Source organism: Pygocentrus nattereri, chromosome 22 (assembly GCF_015220715.1).
Source record: "Pygocentrus nattereri isolate fPygNat1 chromosome 22, fPygNat1.pri, whole genome shotgun sequence".
NCBI classification, from domain to species: Eukaryota; Metazoa; Chordata; class Actinopteri; order Characiformes; family Serrasalmidae; genus Pygocentrus; species Pygocentrus nattereri.
In genome coordinates this window covers 28379789-28403977 of record NC_051232.1, presented here as the reverse complement: position 1 = coordinate 28403977, position 24189 = coordinate 28379789, and the positions used below count along the sequence as shown (strand labels likewise).

The window sequence follows — 24189 nt, the reverse complement described above, 5'->3', positions numbered from 1 at the left end:
CACTTTTTATCTGATTTATTTCTCATTATATCAGACATTGATGGACGTCATCACATCTGCAAATACAAATGAATTCAAAGCATCTCTCAACAACGCAAGTAACTCTGAAGAAAGTTAATTGAGTATGACTGTTGCTGTAACCCAATGCCATTCACATGCCACTCTTTCAGTGGTCAATGCAAATGACAACATTTCATCCAAATTTGTTTATATAAGTAACACATTTCATGAAAAGTTTTATTAAGTCATTTAAATAACAATCTGTGAAACCTTTAGCACTTTACCCATGTGAATGGGACAGTACGCCTTGGCAAATCACGATATAAATAGTAAGCAGTGCCGTTGGTTTTTCAGGCCATTGGATATACAATCACAGTTAAATCTTGCTCCCTAAATTTGGGCCTTTGCAGCCTGTAGAGCAGAGCCTTTTTTTAGTAGAGCTCCACTTTGTGTAGTAAGACTGATTGCTTGTACAGTAGGAACGAGCTCTTCAGTGTTGCTCTACTGATTGCGAAAGAATCTGACAGTTGGAAAGGATCATTTTGAAAGGCCACATGAACTTATACAGTGCACAGTTAACCAGAAGCAAAGAGTCTGTATGCCAAGTGATGGCACTTGTTGTGGTCAGGGTACTTTACAGGGAAAACAACAATCATTTGTCTGTTCACTTCTCAAAAAGTAAGTGAAATACTTAAATTACCCACATAGACATGAGTTTTGTCCTTCTCTTACAATAAAACAATAAACAAACAGTACTCCTCGTCTTGTTTGCTTTCCAATTGTGCTTTTTGTCAGAGCTGCCCCTTTGAAGTCCATCTCTCAGCAGACCACTCCTTGTCTGCCTGCACTGCAAAAAAAATTATCTTTGGCAAGCAAATGCTTCTTAAATGTAGGCAATATATTTAATATTTCTCATAATGAGATAATTGTAAGGATATCAGGTGACACTTTATTTAAAGGCTACCTAAATGGGTGTTATACAAGATGTAGAAGCACTGAATTATGTGTTCAAAAAGGGATAGGATTAGGTTAGGACTTATGAATAGCTTATGGCAGTAAGATAACATTATTATGAAGTCAATTTTACATTGTATTCACATACACTAAATGACAGACTGTATAATACTCCCATGTTTAAGGCAGGGGCCTAGTTAAGAACTCTTAACATAAATCAATTCTGCTTGAATTAAAGCACAAAAGTACTAGGCTGCAGGCAAAAGTACTAGGCAAAAGTACTAGGCTGCAGACAACTGGTTCTAGGACCAGTTGTCTGCAGCCACAAAATATCCAAAATCAATAAGTTTCACATTTACTTTTGGTACTTTTACAGTGCATCAAGTAATTTTGTACTTTTGTACTCAAGTAGAAATACAGATAGGAAGCTTAAATTTATAAATACAAAATAATTCAAACAAAGTTATTTCTACTTTTACTCAACTCAGTTCTGATTGAGCAAATATGTATGAAAATTATCACCTAAGTTTGAGTTTACTAAAATCTTATATGTTGATAGAGGATCAATTGAAAATTATGATAAGCCCACACTTAAATGATCATTTTCATAAGGTCTGTGCTTTATAGGTTCTATTATTTGGTAATAATGTTCCTAAAAATCTTATAAATGGAACAAATGTCTCTCACTTTAGGTTAAGGTCCCTTATGCTAATACTGCATTCTTTACTTTGCAAAACGTAATTTTGCATCTTAAGATCATCGTAATGTGTTCAGAAATACTCAAGTATTAGTTTATTAATGTATTATTTAATGCTTATGCAAGTGTTATGAGGTCCCTATGAAAGCAGCCTTGAAATAAATGGTTACTGAATTTTAACTAACTTGAAGTAATTTTATCAAGTGAACTTACCATAAAAAACTTGGTTAAATTTAGTTCAGTCAACTATTTTTGAATTATTGATTTTATTCAGCTTTAGACTTTTTTCCCAGAATATGTTGAATACACAAATGTGACCAGAGGAACTATTTACATAGTGGTGAAATATAAAATATACAGCGAACAAAACAAAACACCTTTTTTGGATTTTTTTTTCTGTGAAAAAGCCTTAGAATATTATACTAAACAAAAAACGAGAGCATATTCTGTTAAATATGATTATAATTTATTGATTCTGATCTTCCAAATGCAGTTGAATTGCTATATGAGTGATGCACCACAATGGACTGATGCATGTTTATACCCCTAGTTATACCCATTTTAACTTAGTAAGATCTTATTATATAAGTAGTCTGTAGAAATAGGTTGTAATCTTATAATGTTCACATAATGAGAAATGTCAGATGCATTGCCGACACTGAAGATGCTTTCACTAGCTGAGATATCATTGTTTGCAATGTGCGTGCCAGACAGCGGCGATATGAGCAGCCCCAGGCAGTTATCTAAACCCTCTATCTTTGTTTAGATATCTGTCTCCTTCAGGCCGTAGCATTCTGGGAGGTCGTAGATCTGGTAGCCTGCTGGCTCTCCGCACTCACTATAAATCCCCATGGCCACTGTATCGATCTCGGTCCTGCCCAGTGCGGGCGTGGAACTTTTCCCTGCACCGCTCTTGATTTTGTTGGACAAGTTGTTCATCTTCTCCTTCAAGTGGAAGGAGGATTTCTGCAGTGGAGGAAAGAAGCTCCAGCTCTTTAGACCCAGGGAGCGGCCCTTGCTCCGGCACGAAAAGACAGAGGATCTTCCACAGGATTCATGGAGGGGTAGGCCCACCTGGTATTCTTCCCGGGAGTCTCTGGCTGGGCCTTTAATGGCTGTTCGCCACCGCTGGTCATAGAATCGGCGCAGAGCTCTACGCCGCTGGTGGCACTGGCAGCGCAGCAGGCGGGTGAAGGCCCGCTGGAACTCTTTGCTGGAACATGGGTAGATGACCGGGTTGATGCAGCTGTTGAAGTAACCCAGCCAGAAGATCACCTTGAACACCATGTCTGAAGGCTTCAATGAAGGGAAAAAAGAGCCTAGAGGTGCAGAGAGAGATGCCGTTTAGTCAAAACTTGTTGAAAAATATACACAATTTTCCCCTTAAGTCACATGTACCCAGTCAGCAAAAACATTTTAGTTACTTTACTTCTGCACTGGAGCTATGAGGCCAATGTATCTAACAAGTCATAGAAAATTATAGCAACGTCCACCGGTGCAAACTGCATGTCTAAATCATCACACATAATTTTAAATTGACTTATTTCAGTCAAAACTCAGCTAAAACCACAGCAGCAGCCATTATTAAACCATACTTTTATCTAACTTATAGATAAGGTACATCAGAAACCATGTCAGTCTTGCAGGGCCAAATGTGACCTCATAATGAGAATTCACATCTGGAGACAACATGTTAAACTTTTAGTGCTAGATTGCGGTGCAATTAAATACAGTACAATCAGTAACTCAAGTAATGCCTCCTAGCGAAACACTGTTGTTAGCTAATGGAACTGTTTTTCCTTTGGAAGAAGCAATGTTTACCTTTACAGCATATGATATGTTTTTTTACACATCTACATACGTAATTGGAGTTTTTTGAGGCACTTTTCAGCCACACTAACTTACATTACATCTATGGGCTAGTGACAGGTCTGTTGTGTGTCATGATTTATGCATGCAGTTTTTATGAAGCTTAGAATATAAGCTTTTATTACTTGTTGGCTGCATTAGCCTAGTACCTCCATTGCAAACCTGAGTAAGCAAATATCAGACACTGAACTTGGCTGATCAACTACATTTGGGCAAGCCTGCATTTGAAACATTCTCTTTATCAGTGAAAAAGGGTACAAAAAAGAGTAGGAAGTGTCACCTAAGTGGCAAATTGTACTAGATAAAGCATTCAAAAAGTACAAAATGTTAATCAGCATGGCATTCATGTAGAAATATAAAAGCCTTTTTTTGTGCCATGGCTATTGACAAAAGTTTAATCTCCAGGCTGATTAAGTCTTTTTAATTTCTAGAAGCATGCCTTAGTATTCATTTTAGACTGTGTTTAACATTTACCCTTCCTGGACAGCTGTATTTTTTGCCTGGCAGGCACATTTTGGATTGGATGCTATGTGTTGCTTTGCATGATGTTTATGCCAGTGCAGCCAACATCATTGCAGGCAGTTGCAAGAGCATATGCATTTTTAAAATAGTCTGAGGCCTTGCATCGTGTCGAAATGATTTCCCATTGAGATTGATTATTTTGGCCGAAAGGGGCAGCGGAGTGGGAGATGTGCCAATGTACCATCGGCAGCCAAAAAAAAAAAAAAATCTCATTAAGCAAACACTGAGCAAAGCTTTTGATGGACTAGCCACACAAGTCCAGTGAGGTCTTTAAACCTCAAATTGCCTTTTTAAGTTTGTACAGGCCCCCGTAACACTTAGATAAAGTGGAAAAAATAAACTTGTGATCGGGGTCAAAAGTATGCTCGTTTCAGAGGAGTGGAATGCGTGGACTTTGGATGTGCGTTCTCCAAGCTTTCATTTGCTGTCTTTCATTTTCACCCCTCCCCTTCTACTTCATATTACATTCATATTGCACATATATATTTTCTTTTGTTCAAACACCGTACTATGCAAAAGTCAGAGACCACTTGTCATTTATTTTTGTTTAATTTCCAGTCAGAAACACTGATAATTTAAGTTATTCATTTTTCAACATCAGGAAAAGAGTCGCAACATCCTCAATAATTAAAATAATATATAATTTTTTTTATTACAATCTTTATTACAGATTCTACTCTTCCCAAAAGACTTCTCCAAGAAAGCATCAAGTTGCACAATCTGGTTATTTTGAATAACAACCAAATATAAAGGTTAGTGGTAAAGAACTCACTAAACCAAGTTATTTTATTCCAAAAATCAGGGTTTACGCCAGACTCAGTGGGGCTCTTCGGCAAAGTCACAACTCACTGGATCATAGTAAGTAGACAGCATAGTAGGCTGAATGCTTCTCAGCTGATTAGATTGTGCAGCCTGTTGTAACTGTTGTAGGATTAATAACAAAAATTCTTAAATTTTGCTGAAAACTGAAGTGTGTTCTACACTTTCTTATTAAGTTGAATGGCATTGTTAATACGCAAGAGTGCTTTCGTGAATGGAGCATGGACGGGTCAATTTCATTTTACAGTGAAACTCTATCAATGTGACAAATAAGTTAACTGAATACTCACAGATCCTTACTCGCTAAGGCACAGACTATCAGTTCAGTGCACTTTTGGCTCTCTCCCATATCTCTCCTAGCCTTGCGCCCTCTCCGCAGGGAGTAAGGGAGCCTGACACTATCTACCACATAAAACAGTTGTCAGCCCCCTCGCCGTTAGACGCCATGCAGCCATTCTCAGCATTACAAGAGGTCAGAGTCCCTCCCTATCAGAGTAGAGCTTTATAAATAGCCTAGCAGAGCCGTTTGGGGCAGTGGGTACAGGCTGCGAAGGGAATAGCGCCTTGGGTTGAAATCATTTTAATGAAGAAAGGAGATGCACTCCTATCCCTTTGGCCAGGGGGCCAGCGATTGGGTGTAATTGAGCCTGTGAGATGAAAGCCTGTTCCTTCTAAGCTCCTTTTTGGTAATTGGTGTGTTTATGGGAGCCGACAGGCAGGATGTTTGGCTACTGCCTAGAGAACACTTCCTTTGTAGCCAAATCTCAGAGCTCAGCGTGATGATCTAAAAGCGTTGTGTTGTTATAAAGCTTTATGGGTTTCAGCAGTGTCATTTTCAAAAACACATACTGAAACCATAACCTGGCGATACAGCTGAACAAGAGCCTGACTCAAGTTATTTGGGTTGTTTTTTCCTCTCATTGTATGTGAGAAGTGCACAGGTTAAAGAGTATGACCTCACGTCCGAACAGCAACCAGTGTCACACGAGTCACGTATGCACCCTGCCAGCTCACCAGACAGATGAGCCAAAGGTTATGTTATTTCTGCAAAGGGGTGTGTTGAATGTAAACACTTCCATCCCACTTGCCTAAATCAACTACATTCCTTAAGATTCCCTTTCGTCTTACGGTGTTTACGGTGCTTCTGACTTCATTGAAAAGGCACACGCAACCATCTGTCCACTTGAGTAAGTCAGTTGCAAGTAGTGCTGTACTTCTATGCTTTTTCAATAACAAAATGTGGTAAACAATTCAATACCCTTACATTTTCACTGCTATCAGTTCGTAGTTAAAAAGGATATATGTAATACCAGAAACGTTCACTGACTAGTAACAATAACAGAAGTGCTATCTAGAACCATTTGTAAAAGATTATTTAAGGAAGTACAGTACTGGTCAGAGACCAGCCTTAATGTAATTGCCAATCAAAATGGCCCTTAAGTTGCAGTTATTGATTTATCAGGCAATATTTCCAAGGAGATTAAAGAAGGAAAAAGGAAAGTAAGTGAAAACACAGGACTTTCCAAAACCGGAAACTGCAGAAAAGCTGTTAAACCACCAAAACTGTCTGCATCAGATCAACAGTTATTTAGACCATAAGAAACAGAGAAACCTACTTCTAAGACTGAACTTTGGAAAAATATCTCTGCAGAAAAATATCTCTGCAGATTTCTTTGAAAAAACTGAAAGCAGGTCTCCTAAAACGAACAGTGTAACGGGGAGCAAGGAGGCAGATGCATGCGCGGAGACAAGCGAGATTTATTAAGGGCAAATCCAAAATCAGGGTCATATCGGTCCAAAGTCCGATGGCAAACTTGGAGAGATTGTGGGATAGACATGACGAACAGAATATCCAAACACTTCCAACAGACCAATCAAACAGGCTTACACAGCACGTCCAACACAAGCCAAACAGTCAAACAGCACAAATAAACAAAGACCAGTACTACACTAACGAAAACGCAGGGCTTAAATACAAGAGGGCTAACAAGGGTTCACAAGACACAGGTGGAAACACAGATGAGAATAATCAGGGGAGGAGTCACCAAAACAAGGGGATGGACTAGGAAACCAAAACAAATGCACATGGAAGATCAAAACACAACATGAACACATGGACAGGACTGGGAGGGGCCAATCGTGACAAACAGAAGTTGCAATAAAAGTGTGAACACACCAAATACTGAAAATCTGATATAGTAGTTGTGGCTTTTGTTTAATTATGTATATATATATATATATATATATATATATATATATATATATACATTTATTATATTTTTATTTATATATGTTTTATATATGTTTTTGCCTTATTCCCAAAGTTTAATGCCCATTTTGACAGGAAATTGTAAATCCTTTTTTTTTCTTTTATTTAAACACAATGTGATGAATGTTTCTGTATTTTCTTGTCTCACTGTTCATTTCCTCTTCTGAACATCGAGGCCTTCTGTGTTCAATTCAATAAACAAATTGTTTTAATATTTGCTGTAGTCTAGTTTTGGTTTTGAGCATTATGAGGGGAGATTATGCTTGATATGAGCATTAAAGTCTGTTGTGGTATTGCAACAACTCTAATTGCAAGGGACTTTACATTCCATCAAATTAAAATCTACTGGTCCTGGATGAGGCATGTGGATGTGAACCTGAGTGAACAAAATGCTCAAAAGGAAGAAACCCTCAGACGTTCTACTTAAGATGAATCATGTAGACATGGAAGGTGATTAAGCAGCTTTCAAAGCCTCTGCCATGGCAACACTGCTGGATTATTTATCAGCTTTGTAGAGCTCTCAATTATATTAAGAAGTCATTTTCCATCAGATGTCTTAATTGTTGTAGGCTGTCCATTCCCTAATTATGAGAGGTTGTTCATTTTCTGTAATTATGAAGCGGTTGATCATTTGGGATTCCACATAAAACTGGTTGCTGCATTGAACATCATGGTCTGATTCTACATTCACAAGATGCAACACTAATTTGAGTATTTAAGCTCCAACTGTTTCACTAACAAGTAGCTTTAGTCACTTTAGGGATACAATATTAAATAAAGTTTCTTCAAGGAGGTTAATGTAGTGTGTAAACATCGATAAAGTTGCCAAAAAGTGCTGATCACACCCAAAAAATCCATACACTCCATACATGGAAACTAAACTGCAAAAACAGCCCATTTTACTTTCATTGTTTTGTAACATCATTAAAACCAACACATTTACATACACTAAGCCAATCACACGGTGTCTACTCAATGCATTTAGGCATGTAGAGGTGGTCAAGACAACTTCCTGAAGTGCAGACCGAGCATCAGAATGGGGAAGAAAGAGGACTCAAATAACCAACCAAAATCTCTGAGGAACGTTTCCAACACCTTGTTGAAAGTCTGCCATGAAGAATTAAGGCCGTTCTGAAGTAAAATGGGGTCCAACCTTTTAATAGCAAGTAAAGGTGTACGTAATAAAGTGGCCAGTGAATATATATGTGTGTATATATGCCTATTAAGCCTAAACAGTATAACCCACCCATTCGCACTGAAATTATAAAGAGTGTTTCTGTCGTCAGACTGCTTTTTGAATGAGGCTTCATACAGGGCAGCCAATCAGAACAGAGCTCATTTACATATGTCAATTTTAAAGGCATAGTCTGTTTAACTCTAATGGATATAGCGAAGCTGGAAAATGTTCATGTAAAAATTAACTATGACTGTTTTTGCTACATAACCCCACATTAATGTGTGTGGACATCAGGGAAAAAGTAAAATGTAAGAAAAATCCAGACATAGACCCTTTAACCTTTTTTGTAAGTTTAAATTCTTTTTTTAGGTAAACATATAAATGATTCTTTAAAGAATCATCAATTTAAAATGTTTTTTTTCTATGGCATCGCATTAAAGAGCCTGTTCTTTTTAAGATTAGTAATAGTATTAAGCCATGCTACTGTTGTGAACAAGCCCCATACTAAAAGGCAAATATGTAAACTGGTCAATGTGGTCAAGAGTATATTTTCTTTTAATGGGCTTCAGTGAGAGGAGAAAAATATATCAAATGGTCTGGCATGCCAGTTTGTTGACAGAACACTTTGCTTTGTCCACTATTCACTCCCCGAGGTACACAATCTATGCCATGTTTCAGTGCAGTAGAGCATTCTGCTGGTGGAGACAGGAGCAAAAGCCCTGAGTGTTGTTTGAGCGTTGACACTCAGCGCTTCATAAAGACCAGCGCTGCTTTGCCAGAAGGTCACTTTCATCCCGTTAGCATGTCTGAACACCAGCCACGTGGTTTCAGGATGTTGGCTGTCATGCGGATCACTTTCCTTCACGTGTAAAGGATATCCTGGAGTTTTACGTTCGAGAATTGGATGGTCTATAAAGGAAAATCCCACCCACTCCACAAAAAAGTGTCTACGTAGTTCCAACGCTGAGATGTAAACAAAGTAATTCAGAGTGGTTTGGTGTGAAACACTTCACTGTAAAGAAACTCACTGATATGTTTAACCCCTTTGTGATAGGAACCAGGGGTTGTTATGTCTACAACACAAATATAGCTTATTATTATTATTATTATTGTTGTTATGCAAGATGAACAGTGAATCCACATGTCTTTGCTTTTATATGTAATGTTAATGATGACAAAATTATTAATGGATTTTTCTTTGGGAGACAAATATATTCCAGAAGTATTTGTTAAATATATTTTTGAAATGCATTTATTTGTATTGGTAATTATATTTTTTTAAATTGTATGTAGTTTTAATCGTACTGACACCTTGTACTTTGCATTAGTAGACACACACAATGTATTTCAAATAAACAAGATATCAAATCATAAGTGCAGTTTCACAGTGTATCAATATATACAGCACTACAGCCTTTGCCATCTTAAAGGTTCATTTCTGAATGTTTAAAATGAACATACTAGAGTACAAATTAATTTCAAAAGGTTTTCCAAACAGTGCATTAGACAAGAATTTGTGTATTTTCATATATTTTCAAATGTATTTGATTAATACATTTGCATACATTTTTTTTCTTCTGTCTTTGACAGCAATCAATGTATTCATAACAATTTTATGTTATGGCCTTATGTAGAATATCTTTTAGGGGCATTATAAGTTTCAGACGGTTCCTATAATATATTATGACATGATGCCTAGACTTCATCTCTTTCTATCTTTTTTACAATAACATCCATTCAGTGCTACATCAACTAGTTAACGTTTGTTCCTTCTTCTGTAAAGCTGCCATATTGGAGGTATGAGAGGATGTTTTTGGAGTAACATACATATAAAAGAGAGAATGTAGTCTTAGAAAGAACTATGTGGAGGTCTTTCTTGTGGGATTGAGTAGATGGCCCCTATTTTAACCAGATGAGATGAATTTATCCACATTTGTTTGTTTTACACTCCCGGCTATATTTATCCATTGCAGTGTAGGAAACTGTCTCTCAGTAGTTACGTAAGGTAATGTGATGGGAATTTTAAATCATTTCTTTGGAATCCAGCGAAACTAACTTGCATGACAAAGAAAGGGAGACAAACTCAGTCTCGGGACCTGCCTGGAAATCCTCTACAGTTCTGACAGCTCGTCACATTCAGAATGTCGTCTGCACACGGAAAACAGACTTTATCCATTTTCTCAGGTGTGCTGTGTTTGGCTGAAAAGCTTGTTTGAAGTGGTAGGTGTTAAAGCAAAGGAATAAACCACACTGAGGTTTATGGTCACATGAAAACAAATCACTGTGCTTTGATATGACACCCCCCCCCCCCCCACACCCCTTGCATCAACTGACATGAAATGTATTTATCTAAATCATTGCATGCAAATAAATGATTTAATCACAGAAAGCTAGCTGTTTGCTTGTTCCAAAGAGGTCATGTTCTAGGTTGCTTGCAATTTCAGAATCTTCTGCAAAAGTGGAAAAATGCCCCCAAGATAATATTGGCCTTGTCGTTTTTTCAGACTGATTTAATTATTTGCCTTGGCATAGTGTTTTCATCATTTGTACTGCAGAGCAGGGCATTCTAAGTGGCGTGGGAAAATGCATAAAAACACATTAGTCACGCAATACAGTTTTCTAACACAGCTCGGAGTCAAACAGAACGCCAATATGGCCGCATTGCTTGACTAGGCATGCTGTGTAGTCTTTACAGCAACATCTTGGGTCAGCTGGCTTCGCATTTAACAGCATATTTGTTTTTCATTTGTTGAGGGGGCATCAGCCCATTAATCAAGGACTGAAGCTGAAAAGTCACAAGTCACAAATGCTTGTATATATTCTAATATTTGTATTTTTATCAGTACAAAAAAGGGTTAAAATAACACTTTCTTCAATTGTCTTCCATTAAAAATGTTTCCTTCTCCTGTAAAATTCCCTTTTTGGAGATACGAGTGTTTATTCCAACAGCAGCACTACATCAATATATATTTGTATTATTTATAGTGATCATCAGCAATAATTATAACCTCGAAAGATTATATTCTTAAGAGAAGAACAAGTCAATTACCCGAGGTTGCTCATTTTCTGGTCCATGCAGTACTTTTATGAAAATAACATTAAGGCATAAAAATGATCTCATGCTTCAAATTTGTGAAATGAGCCACAATTGGAAATTGATCGTATAAATCTATTTCCAAATGATATTAATACTCTGTAATGTTGGCCAAACTTAAATAATGCTTTTAGAGGTCAAATTTGAGACTAAAATACTTGGACTGGCCTTCATGTACTTGGCATATTCAAAACGTTCATATCTCACATAATTATCAGCTACATGGCATCAACCACAAAGGGGTTGTTCACTGTTATCAAGCAATTTTATTTACACTACGTTGTTTAAAATTGAATAAACATTCGGCGTATTTCTTTTGTTTCTTTGATTATATCTATTAATTTGCTTACAACATGCTTGAGATTCATGAAGAAAGCCTCACTTATTACTTGGCCTTGGGCGCACAAAAGGACATGGAGAAAAGAAGCCTTTCCTGCATCATTAAAACAGTTTGGTTTTACAAGCCGTGTTTGAAAAAAACATTGCTTCAATAAAACCACAGACATTTCTGAGATGTAATACTGTCCATATAGTGCAGTGATTGAGGCCTGTTCAAACTTATTCCACAAAACGAGACAATTTAAAAGTCTTTGCTCACTATCTACATTTACATGTACACAATAGCCTGAAGAAAATGGGTCTGTATAAATGACTACTGCTTTTCCAGTTCCGTTTACAAAAAGCCAGCTCAGTTTCACTTTTGCCCCTTTCATGATGCAGGTTTATCCATGTATGAGTTTCCCTCCATTTACAACTATCTATGTATGATTTGGAGTTTTACCTTAAAAATTTGAACTTTTACATTACCTTACACAGTTGTGCACATACGCTTGAACACCCCTGGTCAAATATCATGTTTTGATTTTGTGAAAATAAGTGTACATCCTCTACAAAGAAGCTTGAAGGTGGCATTTTTCTGCTCAGTTTTAATAAACTGTTTGTATTTATTTGCTGAATGTAACATAATGGAAAAAATAAAATGTAAAATATTAAATGTGTAAAATTTACATACATCATCTTGTTGGATGAGTATGAATTGGGTTTCTGACTTTGACTGAGAACAGTTCTTGATGAAAGAACACCACTCTTACCAAAGGGACACTCTTACCAAAATCTGTTGAAATAATTTTTTTTACTGCTAGCTGGCTAACGCAGAAGATAAGAGCTAATGTTACCGCCAATTTTACCGTAACAATTTGCATTATGCATCCTGGGTGTTGTAGTAAGAGAACGCTGATGGATGAATGAAAGCACAAAAAGAAAAAATCTGAAATTCTGTCAGACCAGTGAGGTCGAAGAATGCAATGCTGAGCTACAGAATATTACAAACCACAACAAATACTATATTAAATGGGACGTCAAGGCTAGAACACCCCTTTTAATAGTTCTAATAAGTTCTCAGTACCCTCAGACCCAAGCTGGTGGCTACTAATTTAAGCTATCTCAGCTGCTTGTTTCTTACGAGGGCTTTTGTGTTACGTGTGGACTAGAGCCATCTCATCTCCTGGCGGCTGTGTATATGTTGCCAAACATTGGAAAAGGAAACCGCCCCCAAACTCAGCCCAATTAAGGGTGCGATTAGGGCAGTAGAGCGTAATATGAGGTAGGTCAGTGGGGTTCTCTGGAAAAGCTGGCAAATTATCATCCTCTCAGGCAATATCAGCCCAGCTTCCGCCACCAAAATACTAACCTTTAGTGTTTGAAGGGAATTGGACAGACTGGTCTCAGATCAGCATTAAAATAGGCTTTCTACTGGCACTGCTTAGTGAAGCCTCGCCAGAAGATGCTATCAGTTAAAGCGCTCCTTCCTTTCAGAGAATGTGAGTAGAACACCAGCAGGCATGGCCCTAATTATGGGGCTTATATGCAGTTTTGTGCAGCGAAAAGAAAGAGCGATTCAAAATCTGTGATGAAATTATAAGCCCATCAGCAGTTTTAATTTAATATAAGAGGAGCTGAAGTAGGTCTTCAGAAAACCATTTTAGAGCCTGTTGCACCTACACTAATCTTGTTTGATATTTAGTTTCATTCCTGTGAGGGACATTAGGAGCAGTAAATGAATACTAGACCTATTTTTTCAGAATTGTAACCCTCCTGGAATTCTTCTTGTGTTCAAAGGAAATATTATCACAGAGGTACTTGCTTCAAAAAAAGCTGGAATTTATTGGCCAATTACTAATAGTTCACTATCAAGAGCTGAGAATGTTTACTTTGGGTTCTTCTTAGTGTCTGAAGATGGAATTTAGTTTGATCAAGCAGATTTTTTCCAGAACACGTTTCAAATTTTATGGATATCTCTGAGGTCATTTAGATTAACTACACTGATAATCAGTGGTCTCCTTTTGTAATCTAGCATGAGGTCCACTTATGACATTTGTGTGGTTTTGTGTACCAAAAACAACCATAATTAATTTAACCAATATTCCAACATCTTTTTGTCCCTTAGTATTGGAACATTTGGCTGTTTTGTTGATGTGCCTTTAAGACGGATATATGTATATCGCCTCTGTTCTGATTCTAGGCTGAAACACTCCTTGTAACCTCAACATAAATGGGCCGGGTTAAACTGCTGTAGGCTCAACAGGTGCATATCACTGTCGGAAGAAAACCTTGTATGTCCAATTTTTGTTGTTTTTTAGTTTTGACAGAATTTGAAAATATTTGTTGCCCTTTACATTGTATGGAACTTTAAAGATGAATGGACCAAAACAACTAACTAAAATGATTTGGAAAAAAGTCTGGTTCCATCGACTTACTTTAAATGTAAAGTAGGTTTTTTCCTTCTCCTGTAAAGTTATCATTTTGGAGTTATAGGGTTTTCTCCCAACAACAGCGATACATGTCAATGTGCCATTTTTGCAGCTTAGTTTCCATATACAGACTGTACAAATTAGTACCTTTCAAATTAAAATTTCAAAAATGTTCACATGCTCTATCCAGCTCTTTTTTTTTTAATTGCTTACATTATATGGGCCCTTACATTCTATAAATCCCTGCTTATTGACATGATTGGAATGGTAACAGTGGTCTTTACTAACTCTCCCTCCTGGAACTTGGTGACTTTGCTTGCATAAAATCCATTAACCCCCATTAATTAATGTTGTCTCCATGTAGAAACCGCTTAGGGATTGTGAAGGGGGAGCTGATGGCTAAAGCATGGGCTGCCTTATCATAAAGCAATTAGTTTTGATACTGAGACAGTTTTGTCATGGGCCGTTGAGAAGGTTTTGGCCCATAAAAGCCTCGTTAGTGCAATTATTGCTCAAGCTGAACGCCTGTCTTGTGTCCAGTGCGACTTTCATAAATATGAGGCATTACAAAAGGAGTCTCAGTTTATTGTTACTGTGTTAATTTGAAAGCCAATATAAATGTATTTGAATGTGAGTTTTTGATGGAGCTGATGGAGTTTTTTTGCAGTATCTTATTTAATAGGCCAAGAATCTTGCTTTGAATCTGTTTTAAATAATCAAAATAATAACAGACCTAAGATTACATTTGGAACACATTTAGAGGATCTTTTAGACCAATGGTTACTAACCTTGCTCCTGGAGATCTAACTTCTTGAAATCTTCTTGATCTAGCTACCTGAATCTAACTCACCTGATACAGATAATCAAGCAGACAGATTATTTGGACCAGTTCAATTGGGTTCAAACTCTTTCAGTAAGGTTTGTGACCACTGAGGTTCTTAATGCTTGTCCTGGAGTGCTACTGTTGTGCACGTTTACCTGCTCAAAACACATCTCATGCAACTACTACTACAACATGCAGGAATGTGGTATTGAGAACCACTGTTTTAGTTCATGTTTTAGCTCCTACTAGGCTTGTTTCACGTTAAACCACATAGTCAAAGCTCAAATACTGAATTCACAATCAATTTAGTGTTCATTTGCGTCCAGCTGAACTTCAGTGAACACTGTAGGTGTTAATGAAACAATACTTGTGTAATCCTAACACTAGGTGCTAATTCAATACTTTGAGTCTTGCTGTGGCAGTTTAATCCATGTCTAGAAAGCTTTGTTTACAGTACTGTGCAAAACCACCATTCCACCAGACCACAACTCATTCATTCTAATTCCCTGGCAAAACAGCCAAAAAGTTATTTGTTTTTCCAAAACAATATCTGAAGATTATCTGTAAAACTAACTAAAATAAGGAAGGGGAATGTCAAAGGAAAATGAGTGAAAAACAAGGTTTCCAAAACTGGAGTTGGACAAAATGGTACTTCTAACAACCATGAAAGTGGTTTCTGTCCATCCTTCTACTGTAAGAAGACAATCTCAACTCTATGAGTCTGAAAGAATGTGTAACTGTCAAGAAGGTATTAAAAAGAAAGGGAAATTTAGCTAGTCAGAAAGAAAATTTGCCAATCAAACAAAGAATCTGCTGGTGGTCTCAGAACAATGGACTGACCACCCCAGTGTCCAGTCCTCAACATCACTGCATGTGTTTGAAAATAATGGGATTGGTAGAAGCAGAAAATGCAAACAACTTCGAGGACTGAGGTGTGAAAAGCATCCCTGCAGATTTCTTTGCAAAACTCAAAGTCTCACAAAAAAATGAAAGCTAAAATGTGGGCTGAATAAATATTGAAGAATCTGATATTACATTTCGTTATTAAGGCTCCTGTGTTAAATATATGTTTTCTGTTTCTTTCCTGACACTGAAAAATAAAAAAACTTGTACGTAATGACGACTTTGACTTAAGTCAAAATGAATAAATAATGGGTGGTCTCTGACTTTTGCACAGTACTGTATATGTAGAAGCCTACGTTTAGAAGCAGTCTAGTCCATGTCTAGAACACTGGTGTTATGTATGACTATGCAAAGCCTTAATATAACATTAACATTACTTCCGTCTGGATAGCTACAAACTATTACCTCCTCAAGCACACCCCCAATTACACGGACAAGCATCTCAGCCATCGGCTCTGCACACACAGGATTTTACTCAGACATCATTGTGGACTCACCTGTGCTTTTACACACATTACTGCTCAGAATCAAAGCCATATAAGCTGCATTAAAAAGGCCTTTTCATCTAATGATGTGTCTCGGATCAGGTGTGTAAGAATAACTCTTTACAGTATAAAGGTATATTCAGGAAAATTAAGGAAAAAGGGAACACTATATAATATGCACATCCAGTTTTTGCACTGAACCATTTTCGATGTATAAAAATGCTTGTTACCTAAAAATCTAATTTACACAATTTTTCTCTGACCCTGAACAAAGTTAAACAACCAAGACGTGTTTAGTGTCTGGGGTAGGCTTCTTCAGTACTGCACTGAAGCTAATACTTTGGCTAATGTAGCTAAAAAGCAGCGGAAGCTTAAACACAACAGCACTGTGCAAACTTCACCTCTAAATCATTACACAACATCCTCAAGCTGTTTTATGCTGTTAATTAACCTCAAAAGGAGTTATGTTTTTTTTTATCTGTCTACACAGACAAAAATCTCTGCACAAACATTTTTATTGATATAAGTACTATACACAGAACCACATAAGCAAGTTTGGGGTTACTTGAAGTGGCTCAAGGCAAGGGTGTAATGATTTAAACATATGGTTTGCATGATGTTAACTGGTGGAGTATTGGCTTCCATCACTTAGCTAGCCAGTGCAAAACTGAAGAAGCAAACTTCAAACACCAAACACTGACTGGCCACCTAAATTTGAGGCAAATCTGATTTTTGGCCTACCTCCCTCCCTAAGCATGTATGTGGATGTCTTAATTTTTATTTGCCAAATGCTCGCCCTGAGTGATTCTCAGAACATTCCTAAGTGCCCAGATGGTACACATTTGTCCTCAATCCCTATGTGTTGCAAGCTGGGGTTGCAGCAAAAATGTGGACTGTCTGGGGGGCCCCAAGGACTGGTTTGAGAATCACTGCCCTAACTGATAGAGGCAAACTTGGGGGGCTCAAAAAAAGGGCAACAAAATAGTCCACACATACCCAAAGGCAGCACAAAGAAGAACGGCAGCCAGCACAGCACGAACATCCCAACCACGATAGCCAGGGTTTTTGCTGCCTTCTTCTCTCTGGAGAACTTCATGAGGCGCACAGAGAGCGAGCTGCGAAAGGGCTGGCCCCTGCCCCGGCTGCGGCTCTGCTCCAGAGCCTCCTCAGGCAGGCTCCTGCAGTGGATGCGCAGCACCACGTCCGTGGAGGTGCCCCTCTCGCGTTTCACACCGGCTTCCAAGCTCCGGCTGGTTCGTCGGGCCACCACATACACCCGAAAGTACATGACCAGGATGACAGATAGTGGCAAGTAGAAGGAAAAGAGTGAAGAGAACAGGGCATAGCCTGGTTCCTCTGTGATGCTGCAGACACTTTCGTCAGCTGGCGGTGGCTCTTTCCAACCAAGGAGCGGACCAATGGAGATGACAGCAGATGCCACCCAGATGACCACTAGGATGACACCTGCCTTCCTCTCTGTCATGATGGTGGGGTAGCGCAGGCAGTATTTGACCCCAACATACCTGTCCACAGAGATGATGCACAGGCTGAGGATGGACGCCGTGCAGCACAGCACATCCACTGCTGCCCAGATGTTGCAGAATGCCCGGCCAAACACCCAGCAGCCCAGCACCTCCAGCGAGGCGCTGAAGGGCAGCACAACGACCCCCAGCAGAAGGTCAGCTATGGCCAGATTCACAATAAAGAAGTTAGTGACTGTCCTTAAGTGCCTGTTGCACAGCACTGATAAAATGACCAGAATGTTCCCCACGATGGCCACCGAGATGAAAATGGCCAAGAAGACCCCCACAGCCACCACCTGGGGCTCCAAAAGGACGATAGTGCACGTCACGTTGGTTCTTCTGGTGGTTCTATTCTTGAGAAAAGGCTCCACATCCAAAGTCTCATTGAAGGCTTCAACTTCACTGGAGGACAAGACATCCTTACTCTCGTTCACCAACTTAAAAAATGGCATTTTTAACACCCCATCCAGGCAAAAAGTTTCACTGCTCTGGCTCGGCGCAGTCGACGGGCATTGTCAACACGTCCAAGCCCGTCTCGTCTCCCTGTCCCAAGCTGAGTTCCTCAGCAAACCTCCACTTGGCTCGCATTGGGTCTGATTTCTCATCCAATCCGCATCCGTTCTGAACCATCACATCTTTGGGCCAAAGTTTTCTCTTTGCACCTCCAAAACCATCCAGATGTTCGCTTTCAGGACTGTCTGAGGTAGAGAAAGATGTTGGAATAGACTGCAGCGCTGCAGCGCCAGCGCACTGTCACGTTTCTACAAGTGGCATCTTCAGCGGAGCGCTCCAAACTGGATTAAGCGCATACCGTGTTTTTTCGCACCCGTTTTCAGATAACCACCACCCCTTTACGTTGGGATTGGCTAGAGTGTCCAGTCTCCCGCGCTGTGCTTGGGTAGATTTGGATGTCGGTTGACGTTGTCATGCGCTGAATTTAATCTATGAGCCAATCCCAGCGCAGGAGGAGGGACTATCCGGAAAACGGGTGCGGATAAAAAAAATCCGATTTAGCTGCTGCAATTCCCAACCGGACCAGCAGAGGTCGTTCGGTGCTGTATGACTGTATGACAAATGGTCATTTTAATACAAAAGTATTTGCAGTGCTGGAAAAACAACATCTATTTGTTTTCTTTCAAAGCCATTTAACATACACGGCCAACCTTAATATGTTCAAAGCAAAAAGAACATACTTTTTTTGACAATTAATTAATTGATTTAATTTTGTAGATACATATTATTAAACTGTGACTCCTTATTAATTTTCATTATATACACAAATGAAATGTTTTTACATGGCTTGAAATATGTTGTAGCCTGTAATATAAGGCAAAACGTCAAAGGAGCTCAAGCAATGTGGGGTTAAAAAAGGGAAAAAATATTCATGGGTTGAATAATAGAGACTGAATTAGAGCTGTTTCCACTGACGCAGTGCAGCTGCCGCCCTTGGGCCCAGCACGCATAGTTACACAGCGAAAGGGATGGGTCTTTACAAGCCACCAGGGGCCCTTGATGAGGGGTTAAGATCTGTGGATAGGACAGTTATGGGAAAATAACACTGACCAGTGTCAAAAAGAAGGCACAATACTATTGGGAAGACTTGCAAATGTGACACTGTCACTGAAAACAAAGTAAACATGCTGCACACTTGCATGCTTGTTTATTCCAGGCAGTCAAGTTCTATTTGTCATCAGTGAAGAAAACTATATGTTGCTACTACCGGCATTAAATAGAAATCATTTCTACTTGAACTCACTACAAGCTTGGACAAGCTTTACAGAATGTTGGCAAAAATCCCACTGAAGCTAATGAGCGTTTGTAGTACACAACATATTTTTTGTCAAAATAGCCTGATTCAAAGTGTAAGATTAATGAGCCCATGTCATAGAAAATCAAATTCAATCAAAGTTTCAAAACATACCATTCATTCCCCAGTGTATACAGTCCAAATATGGAAACTGAGCTGCAAACAGTCCATTCATGCTGATGTTACAAGAAGTGTTTCAGCCTGGACTGCTTTTTTGAATGAAGTGCAATACAGGATAGCCAATCAGAAAAGAGACAGAGTCTTAAAGAGACAGTAAGATAAAAGAGATTGGAAAATGGACATATTTAAAAAGATCATGACTGGTTTTATGGTTCATAATATAGTATACGGGCCTTTAGTAGTTTTTAGGCATTTGATGGATCAGACTGTTAGGACAGAATGAGGGTGAAGTTTGTTGTGTGATCCAGCTAATATTTGCACTGTGGCAAAGCTTCGTTTTAGCTTAGCTGCGCTTAGTTTTGGTTAGCCACAATAATATATAATCCAGCTTAGTTGGTAGCATTTTAAACTGGAGACTGTATTATGTAGTGACTCTAAATAAAGTGAACCGGAATTTCATATTAGGTTGAATGTGATTTTTGCCAGCATTCTGTCAGGCTTTTGTGACCCAGCAACAGTTGAAAAAAAGCATTTACAGACAAATCCCACAGTGGAATTGCATTCTGATCAAGTGATCTTAAGAAGTGACACCATTTCATGAAATAACATCACACCGCATTTAGTCACCAGGACTAAAATTATATGAAAAATGTGTTTTGAGCACTTTTGATTGCAATCAGTGATTGTGTTGGAATTTTTTGTGAGGTTTAGATTAGATCTCTCGAAAGCAGGGAATAAATGAACAGAGGAGTGTCTTACTTTTAAATAACTGGAAGTTTGATTTTAGTTCTCACTGTCCCTTAAGCGAGGCACATCAGGCCAAAGTGGCAGCATTCTAAGGGGTACCTCCGTAATTGGCATCCTCAAGACTCAATTTGCAAGTCAGATCGGCTGGACAGTCCTCAGAGAGGCCTTTCTGTAGTCCTGCTCAGTAATGCTGGGACGAGTTCCATCTCGTCTTATGCTCCTGGCTGATCAGGGCTTTGGTGGTTTACACCACCAAGGAATGATTCTTTTTTCTTTTTAGGCCATTACGCAATAATTTGGCCATTTCCCCGTTTAACAGTAGACAGAACGACTGGCTGATTTTCTGCAGGTGTTCACGTCTGCGTAAGTATGTAAAATACCCATATGATGTGTGCACTTTTGAAAACACTGTGGAATTCCTTCACTCCCAGTGTAAAGGCATTTCACAGAATATGTCAGAAATGACTTGAGCTACAGAACATTCTTAAAGATGACCAAACCATAGCAGTGACAAGAAAATGAAATGATGTCTGCCAGCAAACGCAGTCAATTGCCATTACATTTTATCTCAAATCTTTATTTTATCTTTATTTTAGCTCAGTGTGCATGCTTACCCAGACTGAGTTAATTTAATTTAGTTGACTGTTTATTCTGTCAGATTATGCACAAAAAACATTAATCTGAACTAAAGAAACATGCTTTGTACCAGAGTTAGCTCATGTCAATCTAAAATCCTAAATTCCACATTAAAGCAATAAAAATAATGAGACAGATACAATATAAAACACAATAAATACACGCATACATCCTGTTTATGATTACACCTCCACCCATAAACAGATAAATCTCACTCTTTGCCTCTCTCCCCTAACCACCACATATATGATTATCACATTTACAGTATGTAATATAGCGAAGATGGAATACAAATTATCATTGTGTCTAGTTAAATAAAAGCAAACTTGATTTATTGCTTAAAATCCAATGGCCTCATTACACTTCCTCATTGTTTGTTGATTAATTAAAGGGCCCATATTATGCAACACTGAATTTTTACTCCCTCTGGAGTATGTAAACATTGCTAAAGTTTCACAGTGGTCAATTTTCTGCCTAGTCCATGGGGTCTGTTTTGAATTAATTAATTTAATGTCACAACTGATGCAAATACACATATCCTCTCATTTAGCCTAGAGCCTAGTTTTGCCCCACTTAAAACTCACATTGTAAGGAGCATTTCGGCTCTTTATGTGAAGAAAACCTGGACAAGAATTACAACCAGACTGAACTAAGAGAGCTATAAAGCATAGAGGTGGAAACATCAACGTCTGGGGCTGTCTTTTTTATAATGGTTAACTGTAACAACAATACTGAAGTAATATAAAAGAAACAATTGCAGTTTTGTGACAGTCTGTTCAAAATAAATGACACTTTGTTTGACATTTTCCCCACACAGTGAGCTTCAAACATTTTTAAGTATTGCTCAAATGCCCAAATATATTTTGGAGCCAGTCTATATCACTTTCCACAGCACAATACCAAACACAGCCTGTTTAATTCTAAGGGATAAAGAGAGATTTGGAAATTTGGATTGTAAAATTGAATTTTATTTTTGCCACATAAACCCACACAAACGTCACAAGTGAACCTTGGGGGAAAACATAAAACACAGGAAAAAAGCAGAATATGGTCCATTTAAAGTGAATAACCACATTTCAGGTAGTTCAGTATATGTTTTTTCTTTTAGATTGAAATGAAAGAAGATGTTGGGCCCCTCTTTCCTTTTCTAAACAACCAGTTAAATGTCCCTTTCAAATCGTATGAAATTATCCAAATCAGTGACTCCAGCTGCATTGGAAGCATACTCGCTGTTATTTCCACTGGAACAATGTTTGTGCATCTGTCACATCCACTGCCATTACTCTTCCCTTATCTGAAATGTTTATGGACGGCAGCTCTCTTAAAGCCTCCCAGCCTGGCCCTCCTCTCCATTACTGAGAGGTAATAGACACCCCCCCCAAACCTTCTCCTGTTCAGCACTCTCCAGTAGCCTACTTCACACTGCTCTGCTGTGTTCTCAGTGCCAGATCTTTAGGATTTGAAGAGGCTTGTAGAGTTTTGTTTGTTTTTGCTCCTGTCTTTTTTTCAAAATCGGAAAGTCATGGGTAATCTGCACTTTGCACAAATGTTTTGAGGCAGTTCAAGAGCACATAGGTTGTTTAGATGTGTAACACCGGGGAGTGAGGAGGCAGACGCATACGCGGAGATATGCGACTTTTATTCAGGGCAAATCCAGGGTCATAATTTAGACAGTCCAGGCGGGGTCAGACATTACAGACAAACCAGAATCACACAATAAACTATCAACACGATCATACAGTTCAAACAAAGACTAGTAACCAGACAGGGGAAAACACAGGGCTTAAATACATAAGAGTAAACGAGGGACAGGTGGAAACACAGGTAGAGACAATCAGGGGCGGAGTAACCAAAACAAGGGGCCGGACTAGGAAACCAAAACAAACACACATGGATAAAGAAGTAAACAAAAAGCACATGGACAGGACTGGGAGGGGCCAATCGTGACTAGATGCAGCATGACATTCCAGCAGGGGGGTAAATATAGTTCCATTGATGCACACTTTAAGGTGGCCAGTCTAACTAAAAAAATCTAAATTTTCTAGAATTTTGGTTTTAGTCATGTGAATTAGAAATTCTTGATTATATACAGTTGCGATTAATTATTAACCATAGCCCTTCAGAACATTCTTATGAATGTATAAGTGCTTGTCATCAGACGTTTTGTTTATCTTAGGAAAGATTTTGTGAATATGGCCCCAAATTCATATTCTGGTTCTGACTCATACAGTGTCTGTGTTAATGTGGTCCAAGATCCAAAGATTTCAGCTTTATATATATATATATATATATATGGTAAGTGTGAATTGGTTAGATGGCTGTTCCACTTCCGTTGTTGTCTTTCTGCGTTCTGCTGTCCTTGAGCCCCCCCACTACCCATGACCCCCTCCCCAGAGAGAAAAAAATCCCTGGTATTTCTTTTGATGGATTATAGTCCAGTTTCAGTTCTCTCATCCAAGAGCTAGTGAGAATTCATGCATTTTTTGGGAGAAGTATGCCAAGGCCTTGTGTGTTTTGGTATGTCTGCAGGATTTCACCTTGTGACCTCTGCATGGCTTTCACTCCACAGTCAGGCATCTTTTGTTTACATGCTTTTTTCCTCTTGAATGAACAGCATCTTGTCAAATAGCACACTGATAGCTATTTAAATGTCTATGGCCTGTTCTAAGCTGGGAACCATCAAAGTGTATTACATTTAGAACGCAGACAGGCAGCCTAAAATAGTGTCTTAGGTAGTGTACCACATGTAACATTATTTAAGGATAGTTAGGTTGTACAATGCGAACTGGTAGCTAGAAGCTTCCATTAGTTGCTAGATATATTAGCCTCACTGCTCATGACACAGTGAATTCTTTAAGAAGCAAGCTTCTAAGACTGAAAAATTTTTAATAATAATGGGAACATTGTTATACAGCAAAATTTAAACGTCAAGATGGTGAATTACTAGTATACTGTATGCTTAGCTCTGTGAGTTTATTTTGTCCATTTTGGTCT

General features: G+C 38.6%; 1 protein-coding gene across 1 annotated transcript; it reads right to left on the bottom strand.

Moving 5' to 3' along the window:
• adra1d (adrenoceptor alpha 1D) lies at positions 1-18666 on the bottom strand. Its single transcript, XM_017709473.2, has 2 exons — positions 17359-18666; positions 1-2970 (listed from the first exon to the last, which is right to left on the bottom strand). The coding sequence occupies exons 1-2, from the start codon at positions 18335-18337 to the stop codon at positions 2414-2416; spliced, it is 1536 nt and encodes a 511-aa protein (XP_017564962.1). The 5' UTR covers positions 18338-18666; the 3' UTR covers positions 1-2413.
• Positions 18667-24189: the final 5523 nt, after the last annotated feature.

Coding starts and splice junctions, on each gene's coding strand:
- adra1d (XM_017709473.2), bottom strand. CDS start 18,337: ATGCCATTTTTTAAGTTGGTGAACGAGAGTAAGGATGTCTTGTCCTCC. Junction 2,971..17,358: donor CTTCTTTGTGCTGCCTTTGG/GTATGTGTGGAC, acceptor CTGCACCTCTAG/GCTCTTTTTTCCCTTCATTG.